Here is a 26,318-nt window from a genome sequence, read left to right as displayed (position 1 = left end):
ATAGGACCTATCCCCTAGTCACTTCTCCCTTCTCAGGGGAAGAGGCTGGGACACCCCACACCTGCCACCCAAGTAACACACCAGCAGACAGAGATGTCCTCTCTCAAAAAGGCCCTGATGATGTGGATGGTGGCCTCTTCCATCATTTGGCAGGAGGCTTCAGGCTCCTTGTCTCTAGTCTGAGGGCTCTGGCAGGAGACTTGCCCAAACCCACTGCGGTCCCCATGGGGGTACACGCCAGGGCCAGGTGCACTGGGAGCTCGCGGACTGTTCCATTCCAATTAGCGTGGGCCTGCAAGAACCCCGTGTTCAACAGCAGCCTGCAACTTGTTTCTCTGAGCATTACGATCATTCCAGAATCCTCATAGGATGGAGATTTTCTCTACTTCAAATCCCAACCTCAAAAGCCTCTCCCTGGACCTGCCAGCAGGGCCCAGGAAGGCCCTGCCTATGCTCAGGTTAGGACAAGCACACTGCTTGGAAATCATGGATAATCCAAGAGCCTTGAGCTATTCAGAAAACTCTAGGCCTAGCTTAGAACTTCTGCTACCTACGGCACAAAGACTGACAAGCAGTACAGATCTAAGATCACGAAATGGGAAGTCGCTTCACAAAATCAAGTATTAAACTAACGTTCATCCCATCTAACCCAGTCACGAGCTTTAATCATGGAAAGCTTCAACTGCACCTGTTAACAGATTCTTATGAGCTTCACCATAAAAAAATCATTGCTAACTTTTCCAAAACAGCCATGTTAACGAGGAGGTCTAGGAAAACAAAAGCATGTGTGTGTTGGATTTCAGGCTTCCTTCAGGTTGCCAGAAAAAAAATTTAAGGCTTACTTCTACTTGAGCTTTTAACAACTCATGGCTCCCTGAGCTTTACTGCATCAGAACTAAGAGTTCTGCCAGTTGGTATCTTAAAGGCACAAAGTTAGAAAGCATCACATGCCAGACATCATGCTCACCTACAGAATCTAGGCCATCGTCTAGTTTTATACCATAAACCACCAAGATACTGGCCCAAACCCAGCACGAACAAGCAAGCACCCTCCCAGGAGAAAGCCCAGCTCCACTTCACGTTTAATTTACCTGCCCCCAGCGCTATCTGGATCTACCCAGCCTGTCATGTAATACCTCAGGCCTGTGGCACACCCTGCATATGCAAAGGTGCCCCCCCACACCCCTGCCACTACCCACTGACCTGGGGTTCTCGCCCTTGCCCAGACAATGCACCCCACCAAGGGGTATGGCTGCTGCCACTCACCAGCATGGCTGAGGACGAGCCCCAGGTGTGCAGGCTACTCTGTGCCTCACTTCTCTGCCCTGCCTGCCTGACAAGCAGCCTCCTAAAGCCCTCTCCCAGCTGTGCCCTCACTCAGCCCCCAGGCCTGGCCTTCCTGGAGCCCCCAGCAGTAAGTAGCTCCAGGGTGGGAAAACTTGGAAATCAGCACTCCTGGCACCCTCTCAGGGCCTCACCTCTTCCAGGGAGAGGCCCCATTTCTTCAGCCCCTACCTGAATCTACTTCTCCCATAGCCGCAGCAAAGGCCCGCAGCTCATTTTGAGATGAGATCTAGTCACCATCTGGGACTTAGAGACCCCACCCCAAGGAGCCGATGCCCATGAGGGTAAGGCCTGGCAGCAAAGGGAACCTGGAGACCAGCGGCAGCAGGGAGGCCTGCCCCAGGATACGATGCAGCACTGGCTCCTGCCCATCCAACCAGATCCCTGGCCTTGGGCTCTGGGGCTTCCTGACAGGCACAAATCAGGAGTGCCCTGCTCTACAAGGTCAGCAGCCACATTTGGTCAGGAAACCCTGCACACATGGGCCACAATGATACCAGCTTGCCACCCTGCACATTTCAAACTGAGACTTATTGTCACAACGTAGAAACACAATCACTGGGACACCTGCACACACAGATCAAAGACAGACAGGGACAGCCTATGGGGCTCCTGCACCCTCTCCCAGCCCCAAGTCAGCCCCACAGGTTTGCATCTTGACCCTGCCCCACATAGCCACAGCAGTACCAAGGTGGTGGTCAGTGCCCTCTCAAAGGTGGCCTCTGCCCTGTCTACCTGTCCCCACACTCTAGCATACTGGCCATCTTCATCATTGAGTACTTCGATCTCCCGGGACCACCCAGTCACCTGTCAGGTGACATGCCCTGGGTTCCTCCAGTCTGGTGCGGCAGAGCTCACTGACCTAGCAACCCCCTTTCCACAGTGACTTTTAAACAGGAACTATACCCCCCACATGCCAATCAATAGGCCCACCCATCTCACCCCCAAGAAGATGTACTCATGACAACATGACAACTCACCTCCCTTCTCATCTTAAAACAACCCTCATAGCAATGCAATTTCTCATACACTCACAGGACCACCAATGTCCCTAAGGCAGTACTAAGGTACCACGGAGAGTACCAGCCACACAGGCGGATCTTCAGCATACCTCCAGCAGGCCGCAGCCCAGAACAGCAGGCTAACTGGCACTGTGCCCCAGGTAGGAGGCTGCCTTATTGGGGGATCTTGACTGAGGCCCTCCAAGGGGATGGAGGCCACTGACCTCAGGGCTTCCTGCCCTTGGGTTTCCATTGCAGAGCCACTCCTGCACTATGTACAAGGCCAGGCTACCAAGGCTTCATCTTCCAACCAGCAAGTCACCCCAACCACCAGGGACAACAAACAAGACTGGGTGGCACTTAAGTCCCCTGGAATCCACATTGAACCCAGTGCTCCTCCAGAGGACATGCTGCTCATGGCCCCCGGCCCCCTGAAAGGATGGGCAGCCAGAGAAGTGTGTGCTCTTGGAAGCACCGGCCACCTCAGAACCCATCTGCATACACAGAAAAACAACACACTGGAAGAGCTTTTACCTCAATTAATGTGAAAATTCCCAAAGCTAAATAGGACTTCCAGTAACACTGTATGATCGCTTTTGTTAGCGAAGGTTTCTGAGCGTCTTTTTCGGCTCGTGAAACTTCTTTATCCCAGCACCTGTAATGAGAACCACACCTCGGTGAAGAACAGCACACCCAACCACAAGGCCACCCCGGGGAGGTGGCGGAGTGAAAGACGAGCATCCATCACAGGGCGCTTTGTGGCTGACCCACAAATGCTGGCTAAGCGTTTGCCTGGCTCCTGAAAGACGTGTGGTGCAGAATCTGAAGCACCAGGAAAACAGGCCTTGTCCCGATGTCGCAGAACATGCTACTGATAAGCTTTGGTGGATCTGGAGCGCTGTGAGCAGTCCAAGAAGGCAGAGATGAGCACAGCCAGCCTCCTCCAGAGACACACCTCCAGGCCCACATCTTGGCACCCAGGGCCTTTGCTACACGCTCCTCCACTTCCGGCCACCAAAGTAGGCAAAGCCTGGGCCAGCCGGAGGGAGGTGGGCATGCAGTGTCAGGGGGCGTGGGCCCCAGCCCGGCCCGTAGGAAGGCTGCGGGCCTTCCACCCCAAACCAACAGCTGCACACTTGGCAATCTGCATTTCTCCTTAGCCTGCTCTTCCTGCCTGCTGCTTACCCTTGCAACTCTCCTCCAAGGTGCTTCGAGCGATCTTCCGGGAGCACTGAATACATATCATCTTCCTCTAACCTCCGTGTACGACCGATTTTAAACAAGGGGTTTAGCCACCTGTTAAAAATTAAGAGAAAAGAGTGACATATATCCATCTTGCACATTTCTGTCTAATCAGAATCCAATATTCATGGCCTTTGTTTAAAAAAAAACAGTTTACATGTTTAAATATATAGAGATGGTGGGGGAAATTAGATATGTGCTGACACACACACTCCCTATCTGCTGTGAAGCCCTAGAAGTAAAGACATACCAGCAGCAAAGGGCATTCCAGCACCATCCTAGGGTTTGGTTTGGTTTGGTTTTCTTTTCTTTTACCATACATAGTTAACAAAAATTTTTTTGTATGATGAGAATTTTAAGAACTACTCTCTTAGCAACTTTCAAAGATGCAATACAGTATTACTAACTATGGTCACCATACTGTGTATTTCTTATTACGTAACTGTACGTATGTGCCTCTTGACCCCCTTCACACAGATCTTGTTTTTTAATATCCTTCTTCCCTAAAAGGAACCAGGGCTTTTTGGAGCAATGGCTGATTATTCTAAAGTTGGGGCAGTTTGGGGAAAGCACCTGATAATTAGCTATACTGACTGTAATGTAAGCGTCAGACAATTAGCTTTTGATGGCTGAGGCATCTACTTCAAAGATGTCCATCTGAAACACACACATTGCCAGCCAAACAATTGTGTAAAAAGCTAGCCTACACCACCCAGGAAGTTCCTTTTTTTTTTAAGAAAACTCGTTGATCTAGAGAGCCGACTATTTAACTGCTTGCTCTTCCCTTCCCATGCTTTACTTCCTGTGCCTATGTTCCAAATTCCCCAATAGTGAACCCAAAAACTCCTAGGCACCCTTGACCCCACCCCACCTTTGATCCCACTAAAGGCAGGGCCCCACATCCAAGCACTCTCTCACCTACAACCTCACTGTGTGGCCCCAGGCGGGCTGTGTATCTGCCAGGACCTGTGAGTAATAAGCCTTTTCTTTTCCAAGTTCCCAGAGGGCTGTTGCTGAGGTACTTCTTGCAACAGTTAGAACCACAGGGCCAGTCCAGCCACAACATCTCAGATGGGGAAACGTCTGTGGGAGGTCACCACAAGCTGGATGGCTGGGTTGAGTAATGCCCCTGGCACTGTGACAGTACCTCTGCCCCTAGACTGAGACCAACACAGGACAGGCCATGAAGGTACAAGATGGGCCTGGAATATCTCATGCCAGAAAAGAAGGAAACGCTCAAGGAATCACAAGGATGTGTCCCCAAAGGACAGAAGATCACACAAGAATCCGTGAATCCTCACTGCTCCGTCACAGGAGAGCAGAGGAAGCTCCTGGATTCTAGAATGCAAACAAATACACAAAGGACAGTCGAGTTAGAATATTATCGGTGGAAATGTGCAGTTGGTGCACGTTTGATGTGGAACATGATCTTCGCAAAATCTCACATTCTCTCTCTACAAATTACTTACTTTGAAAAGAAAAAAAACAACTGTATAAAGGACCCCCCCAAAAAAAAGCCCAATTCAAATCCATTATGTATCATTTAAGAGATAATCATTGATATGCAGAGATAGCCCAAAGATCAGAATGGGTTCTAGTGACTTTGCCACGGTAAGAAAACTTATGAGGCCTGACAATGACCTGTGAAAGCAGACACCATGCTTCTATTGCGATTGCTTTATCTCTAGAGCAATAGCGGGCCCGGAGGAAGTGCGCAGGGTTGAATAAATGAATGTCTGTGAATCATTAAGGAAGCAATAAAAGAAACTGAGCTTCAGGTTTTGCTAACCTGGTAGCCTGGCACCTCTACAGAACCCAGGTCCAGGAGCTAGAAGATTGGAGGCCAGTCCCAGCAATGGTACCGACAACCCCAGGGCCTTGACCATTTCCCCCATCCACCACTGCATTGCTACAAGTTCAGCACCTCCAATGACCCTTTGCCAATCACTACTATGTCTAGGTCTCAATTTCCTTTCAAAACAAAAGTATAAATCTGTGAGTTTTACCACTAAACAGGTTTGAAATGTGTTGGGCCATTTATCTTAGTTATTCCCTGCAGAAAATGCTCAGGCAATTAGCACTGGGTTGTAGCCAGATGATGACACCCTGGCCTGAAAGGCCCTCTTTAAAATTCTGCTGGCACAAGAAAAGATGCTCTGCATCACTGATCTTTAGGAAAATGCAAATCAAAACCAGGAGACACTATTTCACACATATAAGGATGGCCACTATCAAAGAAACCCCAGAAAATAGCAAGTGTTGGCAAGGATGTGGGAAGATGGACCCCCTTGCACACTGAGGGTGGGAATGTAAAGTGAAAGCATCACAAGGACAAATACTGTGTGAGTCCACTTACATGAAGGACTTACCGTGGTCAAATTCAGAGGGACAAAAAGAACTGTGGTTGCCAGGGGCCGGGAGGAAAGGGGAAATACGGAGCTGCTGTCTAATGAAACACGAATGCAAGACAAGAGTCCTGGAGCTCAGTTGCACAACAGTGTGAACCTAACACTACTGAGCTACACACTTAAAAATCAGTGAGATGGTAACATTTACATTACAACTGTTTCACAAGTTTTATAAGTTTAATAATGAAAAATATTCTGCTTGATGTTTCTCCAGTGGAAATTCCCCACCAGATCTAGACTTTACCACTGTCTGTTTGTATAACCTTGAACCAGCCATCTAACCCATCAGGACACCTCCCAAGGCTGCCGAGGACTCACTGAGGTTGTGCTGAGCGTACAAAGTCCCACCGATGAACACCAGCCATGACCATGATAGGGCTCCTAAGGGATCACATCTGGACCCCGTTAGAAAGTCTCTCGTAACTTTGACAGACTAAGTTACTGGATTGGGCAAATTTCTTTCTCCATGACTCTTAATTTAAGGAACCTCCCAACTCCTTTCACTGCCCAGATCTGTAAAGGCCCAGGTGAGTCCTATACATACCATCAGGGGCTGGGGTTTCTGTCTCCAGCTGATGGCAAGCCTACTCTGACAGGGGCCTCAATTATGTGTCACCACCTCAACTGAAGCATTAGACATGAGCCTTGTATCAATCGACACCTAATTCCCATTAATAGCTCCAGACCACTGTGAATGAGCTGTTGCCCTCAACCTCCTCCTGTGCCCTCCTCTCCAGTGTCACCCTCTCCCTTCCACGACACCCACAGCGGCAGCATTTCCTCCCTGCATTTCCCCTGTCTCACCACAGACTGGAACTCCTCCAGGGCACAGCTACCCACACACTACTGGGAATCCCCATGACCAAACACGTGCCCAGTGCATTGTGGTGCCGGGGCCCAGGTGTCACAGGAACCCACCCGGCATGGGCCATCGCAGACAGAGTAGAGGCTCACCACCCTCAGCCCTGCAGTGGCCTGCAGCCAGATCACACTGAACATGGGTGCCAACTCTCCAGCTAGAATCTTCCTTCCTCATGCCTCTGCAACTTTGTTCCTAAAACTCACTAAAAACCCACTTTTCATCTGTTCCCATCTCATCTGCTACCTGTTCTTTCCAGGCCAAGGGAAGCCCACAGCAGTGCGGGCCACCTGGCCCCTCACCAGGGCTCCCCAGCTCCCTCCATCCTCTCTGCCCTGGGGTCCAACGCTGCGGACCCGGGTGGCACAGGCTTCCCACCTCAGAGCTGCCAGGTCTGCTCTGGTTCATCCACCAGCTAATCCAGGCCTTCTGTTTCTTCAGTTCCCTCACCTTATCACCACGCGTCTCCACAACACTTTTTCCACACTACAACCAGCACCAGGAGTTTGCAACTACTGTGCATGGATAACTGTCCTCAACCCATTCTTAAAAAAAAAAAGAGCGCACTTGACGCATTTGCACACAATTCAGCACCGGGACACAGTGTGGAACCCTGAGTAGGGCACCGCTCCTAGGGGCCACCTCACAAGGCCTGGAGTGGTTAGAGCACTGCAGCTTCCAACTGGCAAGTGAGGGGCTCACAACCAGCAGGCGATGCCCCACCTTGTTAGCACAGCCCACAGGGCAACCGCCAGGCGCAGGACTCAGTCACCGCCAAGGTTCCCTCCAAGTGCTGGCCCTCCTCTGAGATCTGGCCATCCATGCCCATCCCAGTGAACCAACAGCTCTCTTCCAAATGACTAAACTGCGTCCCGCCAAGGGATGACAGCTCTGGCTTCCAAGCTGCCACCCACATTCTGACCCTTGCCCCTAGCCCTGGCTCCCACCCAGCCCTCCCATGCAACTCCCTGAACTCCTGTACGATCAGCAAACCCCACTATGCCCTCAGCTCCTCACAGTGAGCAGGGCCCTGGCTGGCGCCCAGGGACATGACTTTCTTGCAGCTTTGGGGGGACCCTCCAGTTTCCCCAATTCTGTTTATTAGCCCTCCTAGCTGTAAACACCCCTAGCATGGCCATGGCCCCCAACTCCTCACTGCCACATCTAGAAAGTTCCCTGTCACTGCCAACCATTCTTCAGCAACTTCAACTGCGCAATCTGGCTTCCTTCACCCCAACTCTCAGCATCACTACAAGGGATTTCCACACCCCAGCTGCTGCTCACTTTCTTATTCTCATCTCTTCTGGAACCTTCTTTCCTCTCTGTCTTCTGTTGACTACAGTAAGGATGGCTTTCAAACCTCCACAATTTCCACCGATGGTGTGATCTCACACCTGCCATCCTCTTATTTGCTCTGTAGGCCACTGACTTAAGTGCAGTTTCATGCTTTCTCTAAGGGGACACCTGCCCCCCATCTTCAAATACCATCTCAATGTGGACAGCTAGGCCTCTCCCTGAACTCCAGGCTCCTATGGCTAAGGGCCTACTTGTCATCTCCTCTCAGATGTCTATGAGCATCTCCAGATTGATGACCATAATGTAACCCCTGATTTCCCCAACAAAACTGCTCTCCCTCACCTCCACTAAGTGTCAGCCCCTTGGAGCCCACTGCTCAAACCAGGAGATCCGGGCTGATACATGTTCTTGGCATCTCTGCATCCCCCACCAGGGCGAAGGCCGCCGTCGGGTCTCGGCTCTGCAATGGCCTGATGCCTGCCGTGCCTGCTTTCAGTCTTGGTTTCCCTACACTCTTTCAGCAGAAACACCATAAAATCGCTTAAAAATACAAGGTCATATTGTTCTCTACAGCAGAATTATGCTTAAACTCCTGATGGGTTGCCATGCATAACTGGGTTCCCACCAGCTGGCCAACCCCGTCCCCTGCCCCATCCCTCTGTTCCCAGTGCTCCAGCCACGCAGGCCTGCTGAGGTTCCCAGCTCCTGTTTGCTGCTCCTGTTGCTGGAAACAAATGCTCTTCCCCATTTTTCTCCCATGATTACACCTTCTCTTCTCCAGGTCCCAATCTAGCTGTCACCTCCACAGCAAGGCCTTTTATGTCTGCAAAGCAATGAGCCTCTGCTGTATTTTTCTTTCCTTATCCATTTACTACAATCTATTTGTTGGAAGAGGAAGGAACCCACTGATTTTGTCTCCCCCTCTCTAGAACAAGAGTTCCATGAGGGTAGGGCCCAGTCTTTCTGCAGTGTTCACGGAGCCCAGCACATACCATGTGGCTCAAACTCTGCCAAATAAATGACTGTCTTCCATTGCTAAGCAGGCCAGAAAACACCCCACAGCCCTCCCTAAACTCCTGGGGAGGAGGGGAATGTGCAGGTTAGCTGAGGTCAGTAAATCATTTAGCAAAGCCTCAGCCCTGCTCAAATAAGTCATTTATTGTTGAAATAAAATGTATTTTAAGGCACTTTTAGCTGTGGCAAATTACTAACCACTGTTTAGTTTTCCCTGGAGATTCTGCCAGCCCTGATCACTGGAGGTTCCTGTGGCCCAACCTGGGGGCTCCATCAGGGCAGGGCTGAAGGGATGGGGCAGATGGAGGTAGGTGCTCAGGGTCAGGGAATCCAAGAGCAGGGACTGGGTGAGGGACAAATGACAGGCACACAGATGTTACAGTAAGACCACCGTGCCCCACTGAAACCCCTCTCCTCAGCCAGGAGGTAGGCACAGCACTACTGACATAGACTGGAGGCTGCTCTGCTATGGGACCTGTCCTGTGCACTGCAGAAAGGTTTGCAAGGTTATGGAATGCTACCCTAACATGCCAGTAGCATCTCCCCACCTAACACTGTGACAACCAAAATTGTCTCTAGACATTGCCTGGGTAGCAAAAACTCCCTGGATCAGAACCACTGCCCTGCTCTTTTTGTCTTCCTGGAAAAGCCATAAAATTTAACTTCAAATGTTGGCCCCAGAAAGTAGCCACAGGGCAGTGGCCGCAGTCCCTTTAGCCATCAAAACAAGAATGGTACAAACCCTCTAGTATATTCTCTGGTTCAATTCCCCTCCAGGACCTCATGGGACGGCGAGCAAGGGGTCTGTGCTGAGAATTACAATATGACATGGCAAGTGTGGTCACAAGCCGCACACAGGGTCTGTGTGAGTCTTGGCGTTTCTCTGGTCTGTAGGGCTGAGGGATCAACATCCCACTCACTAAGGCCCCATCTTCTGCACAGCAGAGACTCTCAAAGTGGGGTCCCCACATGATCAGCATCCCCTAACTTATTAAGAATGCAAATTTCCAAGCCCACCCCAGACTATGAATCAGAAGCTCTAGAGTGGGGCCCAGCAATGTTTCTCACCAAGTCTCCAGGTGATACTGATGGAGGCTCAAGTTTGAGAACCTGCTGACGACCGTGCTTTGCCATGCCCACTGGGAAGCTCTCATCGTATTTACACCAATCGTCCCAATCCTGGCTGAATTTGAAAATCCCAACCTCAGCCTAGAGAATTTTAAAACAAAGACCAACAGGTACTGGGAACCCCATCTCAGACGAGTGAACACAGTAAGGCTAGATGACACCCAACAGGTGACCTCGTTAAAAGCCCCCCAAACCCCTGCCAATTCAGGTCATTGCCCAGGTCTGGGAATCATTTATTTGCACAGGAAAGAAAGGAAAGCATGTGCAGCTGCTGGGTGGGGGCGGAGGGGAGACAACAGAGGAAGAGGAGAGCTTTCCAGAAAAACAAAACCACAGACAGAGTGTCTGAGGACAGCAGATTCAGAACAACATGGGGTTCGGTGTGGTGATGGGGCCACCAAAGACCCTGTATTCCATACTCAGGAATCTGGACTTTATCCTGAAGGTAAGAGGGAAATAGTGCACGTTTTTAAGCTGCTTTGTAGATGACAGACTATAGAAGGAAACCAGTTAGGAGCTGGATTTGAAGGAAACATTAGAAGGTATAACCAGTACAACTGGCCACATTCCTTCACTGAAGTAAACAGAGATCCAATTCGCTCTCCCAGCCGTACTCCCTTCCAGTAACACAATCTCACCCCCATTTGCCCAGTGCTAACTCTGGGACTCTACCACTCTACCATAAAGATAAGCCAAGGGAAACAGAAATCAGAGTTTAAAAGTAAGCATTCCATCATTAACTTACTCTAGGAAGTCAAAATAAGAAAAGCATGGCAACTCAAATCATCCTTTAAAAACTGTTCTCTTTAATATAAACTGAAGAAGCAACTGTCAAGCTATTCTTAATTTCCCAAAATTAAAATAGCTATGACATATTTTATATACTGAATGTATAAAAGTTACATCCATGAGCAACTTTGCTTACCAGCAAAGTACACATTTAAATTCACCCCCATTAAAAGAAGATTCTATGAAGAGATGGCTCATCAATATACTAGTAATGATGGAAACAGCTATCAAAGGAGAAAATACCTATAGAAAAAAGAATGAAATTTGTATAGTTTTACAAAATTAGAAAGTGCAACTCAAAATTACTAAAGGCAATAAACTACTACATCAGAGTTCTAAGATGTATAATAAATAGACAAAAATCAACTTCATTACCATATTCTAATGATACTTCAGGGAGTGGGGAAAGGGGCCTTCCACTGATAAATTTATTAAGATACTAACTTCAAAGAGTTAAGTGATGAAAAGTTTAAAAAAACAATTAGTAATTAACTTTAGAATGGAGAAATCTGGCAGACATCATCTTCATGAAGTGATAAAAGTTACCATCACCAATAGCAAAACACACAGATACCTGTGCATATGATGCAATGAGCGTTTACTTCCTGGGATTCCTACTATGGGGAAACATCAAACAAACCCAGATCTAATATTCACAAAGTAATGATATGCATATTCTTCAAAAACATCAAGGACATGAGAGACTGCAGAGCTGTTCCACATTGAAGGACATTAAAGAGATGTGACAACTAAGCATAACACATTATCCTGGGCCTAAAATGGGTAATATGGGGAAACTGGTTATGCAGTCTGAAGACTAGGTGGTAGTGATGTATCAACATTTATCTCTAAATTTTGATGGTTACACGATGGTTATGCAGGAAAGTGCCCTTATTTTTAGGAAATACACACAAATGTTTAGGGATAATGGAGAATATGTCCACAATGTACTTCCAGGTAATTTAGAAAAAAAAGGAATAATATGCTTAAACAGAGAATGACAAGTATGGTAAAATCTAATGTTAGCAATATGGGTGAAGAGTATGTATGTGAGTTCCATGTACCACTCTTCCCATTTTTCTGTCAAGCTGAAACTATCTCAGAATAAGTTACAAACACTACCAGATTTTAAAACAGTTCAAAGACAATAATTAAAACTCTGTGGCCACATCATACTAACTTAGCTAACATCACACTCAATGATGAAAAGCTAAAAGCTATTCCTCTAAGACCAGAAACAAGAAAAGGATGCTTACTCCCACCACTCCTATTTAAAATACATTATTAGAAAACCTAGCCAGAGCAATCAGGCAAGAAAAATAAATAAAAGCATCCAAATTGGAAAGGAAGAAGCAAAACTGTAACTAATTGCACATGACATGATACCACATGTAGAAAACCCTAGACTCCACCAAAAAACTGCTAGAATAAATGAATTCAGTAAAATGGCAGAATACATAATCAATATAGAGAAATCTGTTGCATTTTATATACTAATAATGATCAGAAAGAGAATTTAGAAAACAATCCCATTTACAATTGCATCAAAGAATAAAATATATAGGAATAAATTTAACCAAAGAAGTGAAAGACCTGTACACTGGAAACTATAAGACACTGAAGAAAGAAACTGAAGAAGACACAAATAAATAGGAAGATATTCCATGCTCATGGATTGGAAGAAGAAATATTACTAAAAGAGCCACACTACTCAAAGCACTCTATAAGTTCAACACAAAATCCCTATCAGTATTCCAATAGCATTTTTTACAAAAACTGAACAGTTCTAAAATGTGTATGGAACCACAAAAGACCCTGAATGCAACTTTGGGGAAAAGAACAAGGCTGGAGGCATCATGCTCCCTAATTTCAAACTATATTACAAAGTAATCAAAATGGTACACTACTGGCATAAAAACAGACACACAGATTAATGGAATAGAACAGAAAGCCCAGAAATAAAACCACACAAATGTGGTCAAATTCACTTATGACAATGGAGCCAAGAATATACAATGTGGAAAGGACTGTTCCTTCAACAAATAGTGTTGGGAAAACTGGGCAGCATCATATGAAAGAATGAAACTGGACCGCTATCTTATACAATTACACAAAGATTAATTCAAAATGGATTAAAGACCTGAATGTAAGACCTGAAACTGTAAAACTACTATGAGAAGAAAACATAGGGGTGAGCTCCTTGACATCAGGGTTGGCAAGGATTTTTTGGACACGACACCAAAAACAAAGGCAACAAAAGCAAAAATTAAACAAGTGTGACTACATAGAACTAACAATTTTCTTTTGTGACAACATCAATGGACCTAAAGGGTATTCTGCTAAGTGAAATAAGTCAAACACAAAAAGAAAAATACTATATAATTCCACATAATATGTGAAATCTAAAAAACAAGACAGACAAAACAGAAAGACTCAAACAGATACAGAGAGAACAATCTGGTGGTTGGCAGAGGGGAGGCAAAACAGGGAAGGATATTAAAAGGTATAAACTTCTAGTTATAGAATAAATAAGACACAGGGAAAGAATTTACAACATAAGAAATATAATTAATAATATATAACAACTTTGTATGGTGACAGATGGCAGCTAGATTTATAGTGGTGATCACTTCATAATAATGTACATAAATGGTGAATCACTATGATGTACACATGAAACTAATATAATATTATATAACAACCACACTTCAATTAAAAAAAACTAAAAAGATTTGCACAGCAAAGGAAACCATCAACAAAATGAAAAGGCAACCCCACTGAATGGGGGAAAATATTTGCAAATCATAAATGATAGAGGCTTAATATCCAAAATATATAAAGAATTGAATAGCAAAAAAACTAACAATCCAATTCGAAAATGGGCAGAAGATCTGAATATTTTTCTAAAGACACAGATAGCCAACAGGCATGTGAAAAGATACTCGACATCACTAATCATCAAGGAAATACAAAATCAAAACCAGGAGATAGCAACTCACACCTGTAAGAATAGCTACTATTAAAAAGACATAAAATAAGCGCTGGAGGGAATGTGAAAAAAAAGGAATGTAAACAGGTACAGCCACTATGGAAGACAGTATGGAGGTTCCTCAAGAAATAAAAATAGACCTTCCATCTGATCCAGCAACCCCACTTCTGGGTATTTATCCAAAGGAAATGAAATCATTACCTCAAAGACATATCTGTCCTCCCATGTTCACTGCAGCATTAGTCACAATGGTCAAGGTAAGAAAACAACCTACATCCATTAACAAATGAATGGATAAAGAAATCATCCTTACAACCCAAAACAATCTACAGCATGTGTTTATGAGTACGGGGGGGGGAATATCATTCCTTAAAAAGGGAAATCCTGTCATTTGTGACAACATGGATGGATCCAGAGGGCATTATGATACATGCAATAAGCCAGAGAGAGAAAGACAAACATTGCACAGTTGTCACTTATATATGCAATCTAAAAAAAAGTCAAACTTACAGAGTAGAATGTGGTTGCCCAGGGCTGGCAGGTGGGGGAAATAGGGAGTCGTTGGTGAAAAGGCACCACCAAAAGAGGTTGGTAAAAATAATGAGTAAGGACTGAGATCTAATGTGTAACATGTGACTACAGTTAATAACATGTTGTATAACTGAAACTTGTTTGACACTAGAACTTTAAAGTCCTCATCCAGAAAAATTTTTTTATAAAAAAGAGGTGGGGGTAAATACGTGAGGTGATGGAAGGGGTTAGACAGAGTGGGGCATACTCTTACAGTCTGGAACATATATCAAAATCATCACATTGTACACTTCAAATACCTCACAATTTTGTCCAGTACACCTCAATTAGACAGGGGAAAATACTCAGTTGGTATTTGCCCCTAATTTCAGAACTTTGTCCTCCTGGTTTCTCTAAATACTTGGAATTTTCCAAGTAATGAGAGTGTAGGCCATGGTTTGTGCTAAAAAGTGACTCATGGAGGCCCCAAAAGTATTTATGATGACAGATGACTCAGGATAGGGGCTGGCTAGGTCAGAAAGACCATGTGATTAAAGGGGTGGCTTTTCAGCCATGTGACATGAACCTGACCTCTGTGGAAGGCGGCTAGAGATACAAATCAATCACATAGCCAATGATTCAATCCGTGATACTGTCATAATAAAACCCCCATAGAAACCCTAAACATCTAGGCTTGGTGGGGGCTCCCCCGGTTGGCAGAACTCTGAGTATCGTCACACACTGATGTGCCAAGATGTTGCCATGTCCTGACTCCACAAGATAAGACAAGGAAGCTTGTTCGGGACCCTCTCGGCCCGTACCCTGTGTGGCTCCCTTAGACTGGCTCCAGTTTGTATGTTTGCTATACCAAATCTCTAATTGTTACGTATAGCACTTTTCTGAGTGCTGTGTGTTGTTTCAGCAAATTATTGAATCTGAGTGGGTCCTGGGACTCCTGAATTTGTAGCCAGTTGGTCAGAAATGAAAGGACCTCCACAATTTGCAGTCGGTGTCTAAAGGGAGGGCAGTCTTGCAGAGGGCTGTGCCCCCCACCTGTGGGGCTTGGGTCCACTCCAGGTGGCTGGGGCCAGAAGTCAGTGCAGGGGGAGCTCTCCCCAGTGCTCAAGCAAGACCAGGCGCTCACACTTGAGGACACCACCTCCTTAGCTTTTGGTGGCCTCACACTCAAGCCACGTACTGGCTCCTCTGCTCTGATTGTCTCTCTCCCCCACAGCCTCCCTGTCCTCACCTCAGTGAACAGGGAACTGCAGTCCTAGACCTGGTGCTCACCAGCCCGGCAGGGTCTCTATGAGCTAATCTTCTGCCCTCACTGAAGAGAAAGCCTAGGACACCTTAAAAGCTCCTTCCTCTTGCCTGTGGCCGCACACTCCAACCCTCCAGTGGAGTTCTCACATCCTGTTCTGCAGTGAAATCACCTGAGAAGCTCGTTAAAAATACACCGAGACCCCACTCTTTGGGGATGATTTCACAAGATTCTCAGGCAAAGACTAAGAATCTTCATTTCAAACAAGCACTCCTCCTGGACGTGGTCTGGAACCACATGGAGAGCTGTGCTTCTAAGAAACACAGTCACACAAAGAGGGGTGGTAAATGGTTCTTGGATCATCGGGGCTTCCAGCTAGAACACACCTTAGAACTTCTAGTACAACCATGAGCCCCAGAGAGGAAAAACTGGCCTAAGATATCAAGGTCCCTTATATGACTCAAGGAAGACCAAAAACCCAGGCTTTGGGGTACCTGGTCTGAGGAAGCTTGGAAAGGAATGGTCAGAGACCCCCCCAGCCCCCAGAAAGCAGCTGCGGTAGACGGCTGAGGGCAGGGCGGAGGAACTCCACTACAGGTATACCATATACCCATGAAGGCTTAAAAGAAACAAACCAAGGAGAGCTGAAAGGTGACTTTTAGCTCTTTTTGAGGGAACGGATGGCCTTGTGACTGGGACGGGGGGCAGGGGATGATGGCAAAAATATCATTCTGTGACCTGGGTGGTAGGCACAAGGGAGTTAATCTTACAATAATTCTCTTTAATATGGTATCCGTGCCTGTTTTATAACAAAGTTTAAAAATATCATGATGTTAAGTAAGAAGATGTACAATGGATAATTTTGAAGGGTATGTGTGTATATAATCATAGATTGACCATTTCCTAGAAATTCTTGTGAAAATTACATAACAACTGTGTACAGCGACTGATGACAAAAGTGGATTTGGGTGCCCTCCCTTTAAAACAAACAAAAACAATAAAATGCCATCTACATTAGTTTGCTAGAACTACAATAACAACACCCCACAGACCAGGTGGTTTGAATGATGGAAATTTACTTTCTCACAGTTCAGGGAGCCTCAAGTCCAAGATCAACGCTGTCGGCAGGGCTGGTTTCCCAAGGCCTCTCCCCTTGGCGTGCAGACAGACAGCCACTTTCCACACACCAGGACTGTGCTGTGTGTGTCCAAATTTTATCTTCTAGTAAGGACGCTAGTCAGATTGGATTAAGACCCACTTTAACGTCTTCATTTTAATTGAATCACCTCTTTAAAGGCTCTTTCTTCAAACAGTCACTTTCTGAGGTACTGGGCACTGGGGTTTCAACATAAGAGTTCTGGGGGACAAAATGCAGCCCATAATATTCTCCACTCACCAGACTTGCAAAAAAATGGACTTCAATCCCAGACAGGAGGTAAGAATAGAGGTGGGGCAAGACTGGCCAGGAGTTGAAAATGGCTGACATTCCTAGATGGGTGCTCGGGGTGCATTATACCATACCCTCCTCCGGCGCACGGGCCTGCCGTTTTCCAGCATGAGAGGGAGGGAGGGAAGGGGATCTAAGCGCAATCCACATTTGTGTAAGTCTTAGTTATTGACTATTTGCTCTATAAAGGTGAGCTACCCAGCTATTAACATTGGTGTTATCGATGGTTAGGAATAAAATTAATATCTTTTTCTCCAATCAGCAGTAAGCATACTTTTTTAATCTTTTACCTAATATAGTAGTTTAAGAAAAACAAAGGGAAAAGGGTTGCTGGAAGGAATGGTAGGAATATCATGGCTGCTGAACTGCTCACCTGTAGCTTGGCCTCCCTAATCCACTCCTTGGCCCACTTGTGAATCTGACCTTTCCTTCTCCCCTTATTCCTGGCACATGGTTAGACTCTACTGACTAGCCCTGTCTTGCAATTAGGTAAGACCATGTGGCACGGGGAGGGATGTGTGTGTGCTTTCACCCGTAGGGCCCAGGCCTTAACACCATGGACACACCCTTTCCACGTTCTCTTCTTCCCACCCTCAGAACTGGATAAGGTAGCAGCCCAACCTCAACCAAGCAGACGACAGGAACCTGCTCTAGGTCTGTGCATACACATCACCTAGAGATCGTGTCAAAATACCAATTCTGATTCACTAAGCCTGGGGTGGGGCCTGAGACTCTGCATTGCCCCCAAGCTCCAGGTGATGGCAATAGGCCTGGTCTGCACACCACACTTTGAGTAGCAAGCCTCTAGGCAGAGCCAGCCTCAAGAGGTTTGCCCTTTCTGATGTTTCAGACATGGTTGTTATATGAAGCGCAGTGGAAGACACCACAATAAAGACCCAACACGAAATGGACAGCTGGCCTTTCTCTCCTGACCCACAGCAAAGTTTAACTCAGAGCTATGATTCACTCCAGTCTGAGAGCGCAGCTCACAAAATGAACCCGGGGACAGCTGCAGACAGATTACGTTCATGCGTGCAATGTGATACACATTGGCTGAGTTCTATCAAAAACAGTATCTGCCACCGAGTCAGAGGACAGAGCTGTAAACAGTGAGATCTCCAAAGACAGCCACTGCCACAGCACAGAAATAGCGGCCACCAGCCTAGTCAGACAGGACAAGGAGGACACATGTGGGCCTTGGGTTCACGCAGGTCCCGCCAGCCATGCTTTCTTGCACAGAAGCCCATGCAGAGGTTGCTTGCCCTGAGACCACAGCTTATGATGAACAGATCATTTGTCTATAAAATCTTGGCAAATATTTGCATCCCTCAGCCCTCAATATCCTAACAGCCCAATGTTTATAAAACCTGCATGTGGGTATCATCATGTTTGTCCAAAATTTGCAGGAAGCAGATGAGAACTTGGCAGTAACCCCCAAGGATACACTCTAGATGCTCTGGTTTGCCATAGAACTTCCTTGGATTTAGGTTTTAGTTTACTGAACCTTATGTTCCTTTTTCTATTTACATGACAGACAGTGGGCCTAAAAGAAACAGAGCGTGATGTGGCTTCACATGAAACTAGAAAAGGGAACCTGGATTCCCCTGGCTTTAATCACCATTAGTCAAAACCTAGGAAACCCAAGAACTCCACTGCAAGCCCCTGCCCCCTACCTCTTAAGAAAAAGCCACTTGAATTTCAATTCATGAGAAATCTAAACTCTAGAATATACTAAAAGAGGTGCAGGCAGATTAATCTCACGTACCTAAGGTGACCTCCTTAGGGGAAATCCTCTAGCAAGCAGTTAAGAATTATGTTCATTGAGCACATCTAGTGTTTGTGGAAAATGCATTTATAACATTCTCCAGGTGATCTAACTTACACACAGAGTCCCACAGTAAATCTACATCAATACCCTGTACGTCTGTGGACTGTAAGCCCCACAAGGCCACCACTGTCCTTACTTTTTTTCATTTCCCCAAAGTGCCTAGAATAATGAAAAGTACAATGTGGGCTAACCTAAATACTTGCTACTTAACACAAAGACAGCACACATACACCAAATATGTGACCTCATTTATTTTAGGCCCTCAAAAAAGACAAAGAAAAACTTATTCAGCCATAAAAGTCCAGGAAGACGCATCTACTGCAATTAATTTCTTTTAATTCATAAGTAATTTATTCAGAACAAGGACCTTACTTATTCGGAATTTCCCCAAAACTTCCAAAACTTTTTTCCAAAGTGTCCAAACAGTATATGTCATAATCATTAGGCACGTTCTTTTCCCGATGATTCTTTCAGCTTTGACAATAGAGGGCCAAGGTGGGATGTGGGAGTGAATTGCAGGGTGCAACTCCATCTTGCCTAGCCTGCTGTGGCTCCTGTGAAGTGGACCCAGGTGTGAAGCCCTAAATAACATCCTTGGTTGGTGTTTCAGTTTGTCCCTGGTCGCTTCCCATGGGGCCATGACTCCTCAGGTCCACCTATCACACTCAAGCTGCACCTTCATTTCCTCAGAGGACTAGGTCATTAAAAATCCAGGAAGTTGAAAATAAAGGCAACATGCCCACTGAGGTGGCATTTGGGGAAGTTCCTTCTGTCCCACTGAGAGAGGCAACTGGTTTGGTACCATGGACCCTCTTGCTTCCTCCAGTGACTTTTCCAGTTGACTCCAGGTTATCTTAACAAGCCTGCTTCAGCGCTTCTTATTTCCACCCAAGCTCCTTTCTCCTCTGACGTGGCCATTGGATGCAAGGTGATTTAGTGTTTAAGACCCCCCAAGGAACACTCTGACAGAGACTTCAGCACCCGGCCTAGGCTTCCCTACAACTCCAAAATCATTTTTTGGCAAATGGTGTGAGGTGCGGTGAGGAAGACACTGGTTGTTTACACGGCTGTGATTTTACTTGCAGTCAACAGGATAACTCTTAAAGCCGATGAGCCCAGTTTTTCATTAAATTTTTATGATGTCACCACCTACATTCTTAGCAGAAAAGGCAAAGGGTTAAATAAGCGCTGATTTGAGTTCATATTTCTGGTAACTATCCATGAGTTATTAACTGAAATTGCTTAAGCTCCATAAACAAACACTCAAGGCCCTCGCAACCCAGAGGCAGAGGTGAAGGTGTGACTGCAACATCTCCAGGGGCCACCCTGGCTTTGAACATGAAACCACTCTTCCACAGCCAATCAGTGCTTCCTTAGGATCGGCCCTTCCATGTCTCTTCTTGGAAGCTGTTTAGAGCTGTTAGCAGTGACTACAGATCTGGAATACGGCATCTGCCGACTACATTCTGATAAGCGAAAACAACTGTACCAAAGAGCAGAAGACCAGGGTGCCAGATTTTACACATCATATTAAGTTGTCCAAAGTGATAACACCAATTTAAAGTGCTACAACCTTTCTGCCTGCTATTCAGAATTAAGGGAGAAAAGCTAATCATAAAGCATATACTTTTCTAGCTGGGCAATACCATGTCAATGGGACAGATTTTAGGAAAATTCCCACTAAACTAGTTCATTCTTTGAAGCATTAGGTCAGTTACAAACATACGTGCCCTCCATTTGAAGAGGTGCATATTCAGAATGAACAAAAACATTCTCTGAAAAGCCTCCCTACATGGTCTATTGAAGGGCTTACTTGGTAGGAAGTGAATCAAGAGGGAGACCTCCACAGTGAACTGCAGCGCTTGCTAACAGCTTTCTTCACAGTCTTGGTAACTTCTCCCATTCAAAAAATGTTTCCTAAAACAACAAACACTCACAGAGGTGGAAAAAAAGCAAATGAAAACAGCACACACAGGTCTTGTCAGAGACGGGAATGCCACGTAGAGAGACTTTTTGGGTGGCCTATCATCCTGTGCTGTCTGGCCTGGCCTGTGGGTTCCCATTGCCCCAAACCAAGGCCAGGGACCTCCATGCCATTCTCACAGTGGTGTAGCCCCCTCTGGTCAGCGCCTCTGCTCCCTGCCCCTCCATGGAGGTCACCTGCACCTCATCAGAAGGAAGGCGGGATGGAGGACAGACAGACTACCCCACACACGCACATCCCACAAGGGTAAAGAACATTCAACGGGCATCCCTCCAGCCCCCAGCTGTGTAATCCAGGAGCAGAAGGGCCACCCCCTCTTTCTCCCTCCGAAGAGGCCAGAGACAAATGGGGTCATCTCCCCACCCCGACCTCACAGAAGCAACCCTCAGCCCACTCACACCACGGCATGAGTGTAACACCTTTATTAATAAAAAAGGGTGCCACCCACAACTCACTTTTTTTAAAAAAAACAAGAATCTCAACAAGACTGTAGAAAAACAGCCACTGTAACATTCACGTAGCCACATTAACTCCTAAGTGCCTGCCCTGAGTAACAGGCACTCTTTTAAGTTCTAAACCGAACACGGTCTCTTAGGAGCTCACATTCAGGAGGGAAGCAGAAGACAACCAAACTGAAGGCAGGTTCGGAACAGCAACGACTAGACAGAAAATAACAGACACGGGCGCAGACGGCGGCTATCCCGGTTGGGGCGATGAGGCAAGGCTCCCCAAGACGGCCAGGTGTGGCCTGAGCCCCAGAGGACAAGAGTGGGGTTGGCGTGTTCCAAGCAGACAGAACAAGTGCAGAAGCCCTAAGGCCTAAAGCACACACAGGGAAATGCCTCTGATTCAGCGAGATCATAAAGAACGTCCTGCAGAAGGGCGTGAACGGGTGAACCAAGGAGAGATAGCTGGGCTTCAGGTCCTACAGGAAAGCAGCAGATCCTCCACCCACCCTACAGGGTTAACACCAATGCGGTCAACCAATGCACTGGACCTGGATGAAGACCACACAGCTCTCATCGGCCATGATGGTCACCATGGCGTGCCAGCTCACCCACAGAGTCCCCAACCCCAGCTCCTCAGACACAAGGTCCTTTTCCATCAGGGCCCAGGATCTGGCTGCTCCCCTGTCCATCCCGGCAGACTCCAAGGGTGCAGGGGACCACCCAGGCCCTCGGCCCATTCTTCTCACAGCCCACCCTAAAAGCACTGGAATCCGCTTGTCATCCATGATGCTGAAGGCCCATGTCACCTTGAGGGCCTTCCAGCCTCTGCCTCACCCAGGACTCCCCCAGTCCCCGGACAGCTCAGCATGGTCCCCTCACCGTGACTTTCTGCTCCAGCTCTGTCTCTCTCTGCCTCATGCCTCCAAAGCTAAGTGCTTATTTACAGCCGCCTTTGCTGACTGGACTCACATCTCAGGAGACCCCTGTAGGTACTGTCCCTCCAGCCCCATGGACTGGACCACGAGTGGGACATGCTCCCGGTGACCATTGACATCCCCCAGCCCACAGGCCCAACCAACCCAGAAGACTCAAGTGGGAAAACCTAGTCATTACTCTTGGTATAAGTTTAGCAAAGATGGGTCACTGTGTCCACAGGTTGTGCGGTGCTCCAGGGCAGGAGGGAGGGGCACATTTTACATAATATGAACTTCAGCTCACCTCAGTTAGCACGATCACACTACCTATCATTCAACCTATGACAATCTTAGGAGTAAAACAGGGTGCTGTTAATAATTACAATGTGATAAGGGAAGTAAAACCAGGACTGTCCTGGGCAAACCAGGTTTACAGCCACCTGGTAGAGGTGAAAGGAAAAAAATTTTTAAAGAGACTGACAAAAAAAAGCTCTATGACCTCAGGTGATCAAAAATTTTACTCTTATCCTGATTTCCTATCGAAATCTCTAGGTGATCTAATTTAACTTTTTTTCCTTTTTGGGGGTAGGACTGGGAGGGAGGCTTCACACCCAACTGTTTCCTTCCAAAATAAAAAAGATGCAAATATAACACATAGTATCATGGCCTGTTAAAAGACACGGATATAAAGAACACAAACCCTTTTTTCTACAACCTAACCAAATGCTAAAATGCATCAGAAATCAGGGGACACTTCAGAAATAAAAACTGGGCTTGCACGCTGCCAGAACTGCAAAGCCTAGAGAAAGAAGCCACCATCTGCTGTGCGATGCATTTGGAGGTGCACTTCTTACAGGGATTAAGTACAGGTAAGAACTTCTGCACACAATAAAACACAGTGTAGCTTTTTACAAATACCACCCGTCCCACAAAGCCTTTCCTGGATCATGCCTGCTCCTCACATACAAGCAAGTCTGAATATAACTCTCCATTCTTTCCCTTCCAGGAACTTTGCATGTGACTGTCAACTTGTGAAGCTGGGAATCAGATGGCCCACTTCCCTCCATTTACTAAGTTGTGGTGCTTTGGGCACATAATTTAACCTCTCTGCACCTCAGTTTCCTCAGCTGGAGGCAAAAAAAAGTGGCCACATGTGGCAAGACATTTACAAATAAATGTTCATTGTGTTTATGGTACCATTCTACCTTGTATTATAGGAATTTGCACAATAATGCAGAAAACTGTTCGTGAAAGTTCTGAAGCAGTCAGAATGCATGTGCCCCAGATATTAGGGGACACAGCCTCCTCCTTCAGAGGAAGAGGGGAGCTGTGAGAGGAAGGTAGAAGGAGAGGGGAGAAAGGCCCTCCCCTGATACTCAACCCCTATCTTCAAAAGTCCCCAAGCCTCACCGCACATGCATTTTGTGGAAACCAGAAAACGGAGTTTTCTGAGTGGGGGGAGAGCAGACATAATTCAAGAGAACAAAGAAGACAGGAGGAGGAAATAAGCACCGTGCTGGCAGGAAGTGTGGTCTGGGACCTCCGGCCATGCTCACCATCGCCCCAGGAGCCACAGGGCCAGGGGGTGGCCTTGTTTCCTGCCCAACTGCCACCCTGGAAGGACACGCTGGCCCCACTCATGTCTACGTTCTCTAGCACGCTGGGCACAGTCGGTCCTTCAACATACAGGCTGCTGGATCCATGATCAAGTGAACCTCCTCCTTGAAATTCTTGCCAGAAATTCATTCCAACTATGCGAGAGGGAGGAAACGGCCCAGTGGCTCTGACCAGACCTTCCGTCTGTGTGACCCTGGGCTAGTTTACTTCGACCCGCCTGACCCTCTGGTTTTTTGCTGTCACCAACTTCTCCACATGTAACTTTCCAAGAGAATTAGGCTAAGATGAAAGGGAATCAGAGTGGCTAAGCCAGCCTCAGGTTCATCTGAAAGCCTGCCAGTCAGAGTTCAGTCTAACACAACCCTCGCCGACCTCACACACCACCTTTCCCACAGCCTAATACCTTCGCTAGTAGCTGCTCTTCACTCCCTTTGTTCAGCCCTCAATAAAAAGCACAAATTCCCAGAAATCAAAGGCGATTAATTCCCTTTTCTGTGTTTAAGTGGGCTGCTCTGTGGGATTGCTTCCTGCTGCACCTCATCCTTCCTGGAAGCATTTCTTAGAATATGTGCCTCGCCCTTACAGGAAAAGAATCCTTCCCTCCCAAAGAACTGTGGAGATGAGGCAGCCCTGTGGAATTTCCCCTCAAAGGACTTCAATCTACTATCTGAGGCACTTCTAGCACTGACGACCAAAATCCACTAGACAGGGAGGGGGAGAGAGGGATCCTAATTTGCTTACTCAAAGGGATTAGGTTTCTCTTTAAAATACTTGTTTTAAGGGAAAACTAGAATATTCTATTCTAAAGGGGGAGAGGAAAGAGAATTTGGGGTTTGCCAGAAAAAACAGGGCCATCTCTTGTTTTTGGCTATTAATACTGGATACAGTAAGGATTTGCATGGGGCTTTCCCTAAAGCAAAATAATTTGGTAAATTTGTATGAAGTTGTACAAGAAAGTTCAGAGCATGAGTCTGAGTTATCCCACGGCCTGAAAGATGGGAACAGCTAACACTGGATAGCCTTACACCAAAGATACACCCTGGTGCTGGGGAACTAACGACAACACTAACAAGTGATCTAATTTCAGGAGAGGTCAGTATATTTGGACCGCACAGCTTGTCTGTCAAGGCCAGAAGTGCTCTCCTCCTAAGGGAAGCCCTCTGAAGGGCTTATGTGGATCAGCTCCACATCTGAAAAGTTTTAGGGATTTTACCTGAACTCAAATAAAAAACTATGAGGGGGCGAGTCTATAACGAGGAGGCTAAGTAGTGGGTAAGATCGTGGGTTGGAATCCTTGGCAGGTTCAGTCAAATAGATGATAAGACAATATCAAGCAGCTCTGATCAATGACAACCAGTGGCACTAGTGACATAATGACAGCCAGGTCCAACCAAGACCTCCGAGGGGCATGTGGGGGGCTTTAGTCTGCTTGAACCACTGAAAGAAAGTACCATGGACACAGTGGCTTCACAGCAATGAGTCCTCTCCCAGTTCTGCAACTAGAAGCCTGATATCAAGGTCTCAGCACCATTAAGAGAAAGGGAGACGTGCCAGGAAAAGCTGGCTTGGGCAACTTCAGCCACAGTGCTCTGCTGTGCCACTGCTTTCCAGAAGCCTTCTGGTGCACGTGACACCACCTTCTCATTCTCAAAACGTGACCCAGTTCTGAGTATAAATTACATTTCCCTTTGTTGCTTTCTTGTCTTAATAAATCTTACCTTCTGTGGTATAGTGACTACAAGCCACTGCTCCATTCATCAGAGATGAGTATCGCACACTGTAATGCCTCCTGCTGACTTGCCTGCTTGGAGGTGGGGAGTCAGGGAAGGTGGGGGTATAAATAAGTGAACAGAACTTTGTTAATTTATTATATGTAAAATATTATTTTTGGAACACACCATGAGTAGATCTGAGTTTCCCAACATATAGAAAAGGATAGCAAAACCCAGAATGGTTAAGTTTCTCACAGCTATAAAGAGCAAGAATATGGACTAGGACCCGTGTCTTCTGGCTCCAAACGGATGCTTTCTCCTGTGAAGAGGAATAAAAGAAACCTCATTTAAAAATGGAGTGGAGCGGCCAGCAGGGGGCGCGCTCCTAGGTACCACTCCTTGGCCAGGTTTGTGCAGACCCAACCGAAGCCTGAATGTTACTACCCCGCCAACAATCCAGCCAATGAGACTGTCAGAACTCAACCAATGAAAAGCCACTATACTTCCAACTCCTAGTTTCCAC

The 26,318-nt window shown here is 46.6% G+C and overlaps 1 protein-coding gene across 2 annotated transcripts in view; it reads right to left on the bottom strand.

The window, feature by feature from the left end:
- ABCC4 (ATP binding cassette subfamily C member 4 (PEL blood group)) overlaps positions 1–26,318 on the bottom strand; it is a 228,747-nt gene that overhangs the window by 186,763 nt on the left and 15,666 nt on the right. For both annotated transcript variants that reach the window (XR_012121003.1, XM_073212444.1), the window contains exons 2-3: positions 3,531–3,641; positions 2,880–3,000 (exon numbers count right to left, since the gene is read on the bottom strand). Coding sequence is in view for 1 of the 2 variants with exons in the window: in XM_073212444.1 (XP_073068545.1) it covers positions 2,880–3,000; positions 3,531–3,641 (232 nt within the window). In the remaining variant the exon portion in view is untranslated. The remainder of the gene's footprint in view (positions 1–2,879; positions 3,001–3,530; positions 3,642–26,318) is intronic.

Source organism: Manis javanica, chromosome 9, assembly GCF_040802235.1.
Source record: "Manis javanica isolate MJ-LG chromosome 9, MJ_LKY, whole genome shotgun sequence".
Lineage (NCBI taxonomy): Eukaryota > Metazoa > Chordata > Mammalia > Pholidota > Manidae > Manis > Manis javanica.
This window is presented reverse-complemented; position numbering and strand designations above follow the sequence as displayed.